The following is a 10,709-nucleotide window of genomic DNA, read 5'->3' on the forward strand; positions in this document are numbered from 1 at the left end:
TAATAATATTATCAGCCTTGTATTATATACTGTCCCGCTGTTGAGCACGGGCCTCCTCTACTACTGAGAGGGATTAGGCCTTAGTCCACCACGCTGGCCTAGTGCGGGTTGGTAGACTTCACACACCCTCGAAAATTCCTATAGAGAATTTCTCAGGTATGCAGGTTTCCTCACGATGTTTTCCTTCACCGTTAAAGCAAGCGATAATTCACAAAGAATACACACATATTTACAAAAGTCAGAAGTGTGTGCCCTTGGGATTTGAACCTGCGGACATTCGTCTCGGCAGTCCGTTCCACCACCAACTAGGCTATCGCCGCTTTTTCAAATACAAACCATGATTTATATCATTAGTAAATTCAAAAAAAAGTAACATTTGTCCAATCGTTTGATATTCGAATGATTAACGTGGACCACGCACGCTGAGTCGAATCGAGGTATTTCGATTTCAATACATTTATTTACTATGAAACTTACATTAACGCGTCGGGGCGCCGAAATCATCACGCATGTTGTAGTATTTAGATTACAATAAATTAAAAATAGATCAGTTGTCAACTGAACCTTGTCATATTATTAAACAACAATGCATACCGCCACATATGATTCCATTCAATGCGCTTCGACTCTACTATAGTCTATGATAGCCTTCATACAACCTATTAAACTTAGGCGGTTAATTTTAAGTATTTGAGTGATTTTTAACGCTTATCAAATACATTATAATGTATGGGTTAGGACTGTCATACTCTTCTTTTAATTTCAGGTATATAGTTTCAATTGCATATTCCATTATTATTTATTATGGCAATATTCTCAATATAAACATTCTAAGAGACCTTATAATTGTAAAATATGTTTGTGTGACTGTTAGTTGTTAAAGTAAAATAAATGATTGTTCAGCTGACAACGTGCTGTCGACGGTGAATGTGGTAGAGGCGCTGCAGGAGTTCTGGCAGGTGAAGGCGGCGCGGGGCGGAGGCGCGGCGGGCGGCGGCGGCGCGCTCGTCATCTACGAGTCGGTGCCCGCCGCGTGCCCGCCCTACGTGTGCTACGTCACGCTGCCCGGCGGAGCGTGTTTCGGCAGTTTTCAGGTATCATTTGTCAGAATATGGATGGGTTTATCTCTAATGCTCTCGCCTTAAGAGTTAAGTTTCTTTAGATTACTACTTATTATTTATATATAGAAGTGGCGAAGAGCGAAATTTTCCGAAAGGAACCCCACACAACATATACTTAGGTACTAATTTCCATAACGCGATCTGAAAATCGTTCTAATAATAATTTGATTTTACATAATAACGAAAGGAAAGCCGACAGGAATCAGGTTATATGGATCCTTCGACACTGATAGTGTTTTTGTAATTACACTTTTTCTAATCGAAAGATAGCTTCCATAGTCGTATAGGTAAAACGGGGATTTTTTACCTATATAGCTATCAAAACTGTCCAATTAAAACGTTCGTAATTGAAAAAAGACGGACATGGCCCCTTAGATGGAATAGGGCCCCTATACGTTGCATTTGTGAGATCCAGCTGTAGTATTGTTTTCCATGTTTTGTTTGTTTATTGCGCCCTTTTGTCTATTATATACTGAAAACAATTGAATAAAACAATAATAATATCGAGTATAATAGTATTGCACAGAATAATTACTATAGATTCAACTTAATTATTAAATTATACAGTGAATTCGACAGTTTCATGAATTCGATTAATAACTTTTGAAGCGATTCTCATTTTAATAGTAAATTTTAAGAAAATTAACACCCCCCTTTCGTGTTGCGTCTCGCGCGAGAGTTGATATCGTCTGCACGGCGACTAATGGGCCATAACTTGCATATCCTTTGTGTAGGGCAACATATATCAAGCCACTGTCGCGTACAGAGTGTGATCCTGTTTTCAAGATTTATGATTAGAATATGTATCACGAAAATATTGAAATACAAATAGATTCTGCAACATTTTTAGTTTTCAATTTTGGTTTCGAGTTTCTTACTTCCAAAATATATAGGTACGCTGTATAATCCATATCAGAATCTACTCACGTAGAAATAAAGTTTACTATAAAAAATATAAAATTAAGGTACTCTATAAAATCTAGTGTTGTAGAGTTACAATCACACTTACCACATAGAAATAAAGTTTAATATATTTTTTTAAACCTTCATAGATAAAATGCAGTGACGAATGGTCTATATAACCAGATTCCTGCCGGCTTCCTTTCGTAACTGATGTGAAATCAAAATATAATTTGCAGACCTCAGCTATACATATTATTTGTACCTATAAATTGTACCCTTTTCGGAAAATTCCATCCTTCGCTACTGATGATATGTATGTATTGTAAAATGCATAGCAGATTACTCTACATTAATGAATGATAATTTATCCGCCATAAATTATTTCAAATCTCTACATCGTCCCAAAATACCTGATAGATAGTGGTAACGTTTCGGAGGGCTCGATTAATATCGTCTAAGTGCCGTAAGTTGGCGGTAGAGTGCCGGTGACAAAATATTATTAGTAATTAATCTGCGATGTCACGTACTGAGAGGGGCGGGGGCTGCGTGCGCGGGGGAGGCTCCCCTAATGGATTTTTCCCATCAGGTCCCAAATTGAAGTTAATATTTCCGATATGACCTTCTATGTTTTCATTCAAATGTAACTAAAACATATTGGACGAAAATATAGAATGGTTACTATTGTAGGACATTATTAGTATTTGATTTTTTATGAGGATTGAAGTATTAAATTTTAAATTAATAGAACAATATACGATCGACGTACAACGTATCAACGAAAATGTTAATTCATAACAGCTGATGTAGAGAAAACTGGCTAGCTCTATACGTAGAAAATAAAGACAGAACTAAAAACCACAATCCTTGCATAAAACCTAAATTATCATAATACTTTATTATATCAGGATATATCGGTCTATCTAACACAAAATTATCATTTCAATGCTACTAATCACACAAAACCAACCCTATGAAACTTCCATTCCTAAGCCGGCTAACCGAACTGAACTGAACAATGGCTTTGCCCAGAACTGTCCTACAAAGGCAGAGGCGAGACGCAGCGCTGCGAAGATAGCGCTCATGAACAGCGTGTTCAACGAGCACGAGTCACGGCGGATATCGGAGCACTTCATCGAGAAGGCTGTGGCGGAGGCGCGCGCCTCGTTCGCGGGAGACGCTGGCAGCCACCACCAGGACCCTAGCGCGGGCATCGCGGCCTTCAGGTAACTCTAACATTACTTTCATAGAATACTAACCCCCCATTACTCAAGCGCTAGTTAAATATTTAAGATGGCCTTACGGATTTAAGCATTTGTTATCCTTGAAATTGATATACTGAAACGTTACTTATCTTCTAACCTTAAATTTAAGGCGACGAAGTATTAAGGTCCACTTATTGATAAAAATGGTATTCACAAACCCTGCTTAAAGTTTGACAGCTATTTAAGGCCGCCTTATATGGCTGTAAGAGTCATATTTACAAACCAATCTCATCTTTGGGTAGGATCTCAAGTAGACCTTTAATGTAATGAACTATTTGATAACCAAAGCTTAAGTAGTATTTTAAATTGTGTTTTAGCTTAGTTGGCGCTGTTTGATAAATATGATTGCTGATAAAACTGTCACATACTTAAGATATCATTTGAGTTGAGGTTAATATGGGTTTATTAAAGCGCCTATCTTAAGATGCTGTTCTTAATTTGACAGCGTTTTACCTAATATTGTCCTTAGAGCGAAAGTAAGTTGCATCTTGCTCTTAGTGAACAAGCGATACTGGAATAATAAATGTAAAGCTTCTGATGCCACGTGACTGTCATCTCAATGGTGAATGCAGCGCGATAATATAATTTGTAGAATGGCGTTGTTAAAGCAAAAAGTATTTCGAATGGTTCTGGATACCCTGACGTGATGCAGCCGTAGTTTATAATCATACTTAAAAGTAAAGATAAGGAATAGATAACAAATTAACTAAACATTGGCTAATAGGTGAACCAACTTACGTGGCGATATATTGAGCTTGTATCGTTACTATAAAAAAATACTACAATATCTTATTCTCCACTACGCATTAGTGTGTATTTAATAAGAAAAATCTTAGGGTGACCATTGCATTACAATGCTTTATAAAGAATAGTAGCATTATTTATAGCCATGAGCTTACCATGAACCAAACGATATACTCTATAAAATTAGTAATTGTATAAAAACATTTTCATGCTAAGCTTTATACCTCCAGAGTTCAGGTGATTGATTTCCAGCAGCGTCCATTGTAAGGCCGGAGGCTGACGTACCAATATCGACGTCTAGATATTAATATTGGCTGCCTGGCGATGTAACGTGTATTTAATATCCAATACATCTTCGTACTTCTCTATTAATAACTTACCTATTATCTTAATTAATTTCTTTCTATCGATCCATCAGTTGTACGGACCTTTGGAACAAACGGAGTTGTTTCTTTAGGTATCTTACATACAATTAGTGAAGTACTAGCAACATTTTATTAGCTGGTAAAAAGAACAGATCATAGTATTAATTCTTTTCGCTAATATTTCCAATTCCATCTCTTTATTTGATTAATTTCGTTGCGGGATAAAGATAATAGTGTTCCCTGAAACTCGTCGGACTTCACCGCTCGGTGTTATTAAATGCGTGCCACTGCAGATCCTGGCTTACAGGAATTGTAGTGCTGGGTTTGAAGGTGGGAAAGTCTCTATAACTCATGCGGCTACTTTATATTGTATAGTACTGGGCCATCCAGATACTTAAAACATTGTCTCATAATGATCAATTACTACACTAGCTTCAAAACTAATATTTAGAAAAAGCGAATTGGGACACGGTATAAATACGCAGTTATTATTTTTTATTTACATGAATTTCACTCACTCCATCTCATATAATATTGCCATCATTTTAAACAGACAAAATCAAGCTTCATAAATCAATTAGGCAAAACAATCTTCAAATCAATCTATTTTAAGTTCTCCTACCTCAAACAGACATTAACTCATTGTCGGCAGGTTTATGCTAGAAGCGAACAAGGGTCGCACGATGCTGGAGTTCCAGGAGTTGATGACGGTGTTCCAGTTGCTACACTGGAATGGATCCCTGCGGGAGTTGAGGGAGAGACAGTGCTCACGGCAGGAGGTAGTGGCGCATTACTCTGCGCGTGCGCTGGATGACGCCATGCGCGAGCAGATGGCTGTGGAGTGGGCCGCCAGGTATGCTTTTCTATTTTATTTTTAGAACCTCCTTTATCTGTTATAAACGAACTCCAGATCGGGGTAAGCAACAGACTTCTTATTGATTCACCTACGCAAAGACGTTGGGGTTAAAACATTACTAGGTATTTATAATATTTAAAGTAAAAAATATTGTTTTTTAAATTTTTAGATTTTTTTTGTGCCGGTCCTTAGTTTTTGTTATATACATAATATGTATATATCTGTTATTTTTATTGGCTAGCAGTAGTTACAATTATGAGGGTGTAATTGATTTCAAGATTAATTTGACACTTCTGAATGTATTATGCTTTGTGCGATAAGTAAGTACTTTGGTGAACTAATATAAAATTTTTGCTCGTGTGGAAATATTGTCCTAATATCAGAAATTACTAAACCAATTTCGAATTTTTCAGTAATGGGAATCTGAATTTCTCGTGAGTGCTATAGTTTGCTCTTTATGCCGGAAAATATAATCTGAAATTTTATACCGGAAAACTTTTATCATACGGGCGGAACCGCGAGCAAACGTTACAACTAAAATAAAGATTATCTTAAAGAATTTTTAATTTGTACCTCCTTATTTTATGAGTTTAATCTAGATAATATTAAATATCTCATTAATATCCAACAAACATTAAACAATCTGATAAAAAATAAATTCATAAAAGCATTTGCCTTCGAGATTACCCCGGAGAGTTCAGCAACTGTTATCAATCTTCCATAACTTTATTTATGGACCTGAAATGAGAAACTGATGCGAATAAATTATAGTTAGCCTAAGTTTTATTACATTTGTAATAGAGTCTTTTTTGGACACATAAAAACAGGCCAGCGTGGTCGAATAAGGCTTAATTCCTGTTAGTGGTAGAGGAGGCCCGTACCTAGTGGGGCAGTATATAATACGGGGATGATATTAATATAGCTTATGTGATTGGATCTGCACTTAGCAGGATGGTAACAGTTTATTTTAAACTAGTATTTGCCTGCAACTCCGCCCGCGTGAAAAAGTTTTTCCCATGGTAAAAGCAGCAGTAGCAGGAGTAATGTAACTTTCTAGTGGTGAACAATTTTCAAAATCGCTTTAGCACTTCTTGCGGTTAGCGTGTTTAAAAAAACAAACAAACTTCAGACTTCAATATTAGCATAGATGATAAAAGATATTATACGTGGATTGCGAAAATATTTACTTTTGGTTCCGCCGTACCGAGGTAAATATTACCACAAAGCAAGTTCCGGGAACAACTGGTGTATATTATCATCATCACTACATAGTATAAAACAAAGTCGCTTTCTCTGTCCCTGTCCCTTTGTATGCTTAAATCTTTAAAACTACGCAACGGATTTTGATGCGGTTTTTTTTAATAGATAGAGTGATTCAAGAGGAAGGTTTATATGTATAATAACATCCATTAAATAGTGGAGAAATGTTATTTTGTTATTTTATACCCGTGCGAAGCCAGAGCGGGCCGGTATGTTTTTATATACAACGTTCACAGTTTTTCTGTAGTGTATTTAGTATCAGCATTGCACCCGTGCGAAGCCGGGGCGGGTCGCTAGTTTTATTTATAAAGAAGAAAATCCAAAAAGAACTTTATGTATTATGCTAGTGCTCCTTATTGTAAAATGAAGAGTATAATGAGATGAAGATATAAACGAGTTATAACTTGAAACACGCAATTTCCACATTAGCAATATTCCCGGTAACAACTTGCCTCTTCATTGCTATCTGTGAGATGTTGAGTACTGAAGTCCAGTGAGGTATTTATCCTACCAAATTATCCTGTTGATAAGTAGGTGGTTGGTTTGATTACTGGCGGGTATCGAACCCGAGACCTCAGCACTGCAGTCATACCGTAATACAACTTCAAGCCTAAGGCAGTCATTGTTAATCGTAATTATTAATTTAAAAACAAACATTGATATAGTATGTGCTACGTACTAGATTTGGCGTTCCGAACATTCACTGTGTTCGAATGATTTGAACTGATATCCAATCAAACTGACTAGTATGGTCAATATTGATAGCTTGTGGTTGTGTACGGAGTGGTTGTCATGCTATAAAAACTCGAGTCTAAGTGTAAACCTGGATTTGAATAAAAAATATTACTCAAATAAGTAAAATTATTCTTGTTCAAGTTAACCCGGCGAGCGTGTGGTGAAAAAATGTAACAAGGAGTATGAGGCAGGGTATGACATACCCCTTAAAAAAATTGGCTATAAAACTTGTTTCTGAAGAAGTATTATACTATTTATTTTTTAGTATAATAAGACAATACCATCATAACGCATTGGAAATAAAACAATCGCGCCATTTTATCAATTTTATTTTTTTACCTCGATGGAAATAAGTCACTTTTAATTTCAAACAAACACTTTCAGTCTCTTAAAAACTAAAAGGAACTAAAGTAAAACCAGTTTTATGATAAAAAACTTAATCGTATGATAGAATATGAAATAATTTTCTTTATAAACTAAAAAAATATCATAAAAAAATTTAGGAACATCTTAGGAACTGGAGATAAAATCTGTGCAGTTTTTGCAAAAAAACGTTGCATGCTCCACACTAATTGCCTTACCTAAGCTTGTTCATGAGTATTTTGTCTTATGATTATTTTTGTTGGGGTAATCTCTACATCTAATAAAATGACCAGGAACATTTTGAGTCGATGAAAGTGATTCGTTGATCTGGGAAGAAATTCTCTGACGTATATAAATCGGAATATATATTTTTTGTCATTTCACATCTTCAGGTGTTCGTAAACTAAACCCAAGCCTAAGTTACGGATGAAATCGGTCCATTTAGTGGGATTCGCAAGTAAAATAAAAGTTAAAAGAAAAACTATAAAGTGCACGCTTTTGCACTCTTGTATATCTAAAAAATAAATACAGAAGTAAACTGCTAGTAAAAACAAATTTAAGAATCCAACTGAACAACATCAACCCAAACATTACGACTTTGGTCGCAAAAATGTCGCATAAGGTGGCATTAGTGGTCCGCACTAAATAAAAGTTTGCGAAACCCTGTTCTAGTAAGTACATCTTCTATCATGGACCGAAGTTGTTTTTTTCTATTTTCAACATCTATTTTCTATTAAAATCTACAATTAAACAAAGAAAATAAGTTAAAATAGCAGAAAAAGCAATTTTAGTTTTTGTCACACCAGCTATGAGGCAGGGTATCACGTACCCGAACTCAGTTTGCAAGCGTGTAACTCGAATTCAGGTTGCCGCGACACTGTGATCACACCACTATTACCTTTCGCAACCCTGTAACTCCAGCTACTCAAAGAGACTATAAGTTTGAAAGTCAGGCACAAAAAATATACGCCAGTAATTAACATGGGGGGTATGACATACCCCGCCACACGCTCGCCGGGTTAATAAATAGGTTATAACAGTGACGTTTTGGTTGCCATTTTGGATCAGATTTTGAACGAATAGTTTATATGGACGAATATATACTATAGAATATACCTTAATGTAAACAAAACATTAAATTTTAATTTTAGTATACACATCGATATGTATGTACTAAGTACTAGATTTGGCGTTCCAACCACTCACTGTGTTTAACTGAAGTACTGCAATCCGGTATTGGTTGCCTTTTTACTATTCTCTATTTAAAGCGCTTTAGCACTGCATGTTTAAAAAGTTTGGTTAGACGACGATTGATGTTTTAGCGCTGCAGCGAACTTTGGTTCTAACTCCAGATGAACAAATATGGACAAAACCAAAAACTTATATGGACGTTCGTGTCTATAGAATATACGTCAATGATTAGACACTTAAGGTGGTCATTGTATTCCAAGGCACCATGACTAAAATGCCTTCGTAATATAAAAAAAAGTTAGAGTACGACTGCTACAGGCTATAATTGTCATCTCAGGAATAGAAATAAGTAAAGATGTATTTACTAACTTAGCGGGTTATAAGGAAACGACCCATTAGCACCGAAGGCAGACGCCAGTTGCTCCGATATCGAGGGCGACTGTAAATTAGATCTTAGGTGTCAAATATTGTGGCACGTTTGTTATAATTTCGTCTCCTGTCTGATTGATTGTTGGACTAAATAAAATCGAAAATTACATGGAATCAGCGATACATGTCGGTAGAATGTTGAAGCTAGTAAAAGCTTATATATGTGTGTAATGAAAAAGAAGTCTACTTGTTTTTATACGAGCACAGCCAAGTGTCCTCTGCATCTGATAGTAAGTGGAGTGGGGTACCCCACTTCGACGAGAAATGATTACCCTCTGCAGTCGACACAATTATGTCGGCCTGTTGGAACCGGATGTACACAGGCTGATCCCGAAACGCGACACACGTACGTGGGTCATTATGGCGGGTTTTAACACCTTGTGTACTATGTTCGCTATGAGGATAGATATAAAAATATTCTACCACCAGCAAATAGAAATATAGTGGCTTTATGACACTCTTTTCTAACGATTAGAGTGTCAGGGCCATTGTATAATTAAACAAGACGGCTAATTTTGGCAATATGGTGACAGCAATAGAATCGACGCTCTCCGAAGCGGTAGCTTACTGATAATGATATTCCCGATTACGATTGTGACGCATAATATACCTGGTTCTAAAGCTTGATCAGTACTATTTATTAGCGAATACATTTGCGGCACGAGTCGTGAGCACACCCGCGATTGTCGATTTAACGTCCCGCGCGACGTCGATGCTTGTTCACTGTTAGATTCGGACGGGTCGATCTACTGTTGTACATTGGGTGTTTGCATTGCTTGCCCTTTACATTCTTCGTCTATGCCGACGACTGGTGCCGCTATCTATGTGTATATATGTTGTGACGTGTTATGTTTGTACGCAGAGAGCGCGAAGCCGGCGCCGCTGGCGGCGGCGTGCTGCGCGTGGAGCTGGCGCGCGCGGAGCGGGAGCTTCGCCAAGCGCGGCTGGCGGCGCGCGAGCTGCGCTTCCCCAAGGAGAAACGCGACATCCTGCAGATGGCGCTGCGCCTCGCGCCGCCGCCGCCACACCAGCCGCAGTGATCTCACCACACACACCCACACACCCGCCACTATTGTTATTTAAGTATAGTTATAGCGTAAGAGTAATGGTGTTTTATTTAAAACCTTTTTTTCTATTTAACCTCACATGACAACCATCCTGTCCAAGACCTGACCTATCTTAATACTAGCTTTCTGAGTCTATTGGTACTAGGGTATTGTTCATTTCGGCTGCCAGGTAAGAGTTATCTACGTTAATGTTTAGAGGTAGCACTCTCGTCATTCAGTGGGATAAAAACAATATGAAGCTCAGTGGCGAAGGGTGAAATTTGTCAAAAGGGAATTCGTCACAACATATACTAATATGCATTAGTGTATTTCGTTTTAATAATAATTAGATTTAACATAATTACGAAACGGAAGCCAGTAGGAATCGTGTTATACGGTCCCTCTGCCACAGTAAGCTACAGTCAACACTGCAA

General features: G+C 37.3%; 1 protein-coding gene across 2 annotated transcripts in view; it reads left to right on the top strand.

Moving 5' to 3' along the window:
• Positions 1-10,332, top strand: part of LOC115441458 (protein limb expression 1 homolog) — a 31,712-nt gene extending 21,380 nt beyond the window's left edge. For both annotated transcript variants that reach the window (XM_030166250.2, XM_030166252.2), the window contains exons 2-5: positions 904-1,094; positions 3,054-3,247; positions 5,048-5,248; positions 10,092-10,332. In XM_030166250.2, the coding sequence (XP_030022110.1) occupies positions 904-1,094; positions 3,054-3,247; positions 5,048-5,248; positions 10,092-10,269 (764 nt within the window). In that variant the 3' untranslated portion in view covers positions 10,270-10,332. The remainder of the gene's footprint in view (positions 1-903; positions 1,095-3,053; positions 3,248-5,047; positions 5,249-10,091) is intronic.
• Positions 10,333-10,709: the final 377 nt, after the last annotated feature.

The sequence above is a fragment of the Manduca sexta genome, chromosome 25 (genome assembly GCF_014839805.1).
Source record: "Manduca sexta isolate Smith_Timp_Sample1 chromosome 25, JHU_Msex_v1.0, whole genome shotgun sequence".
Lineage (NCBI taxonomy): Eukaryota > Metazoa > Arthropoda > Insecta > Lepidoptera > Sphingidae > Manduca > Manduca sexta.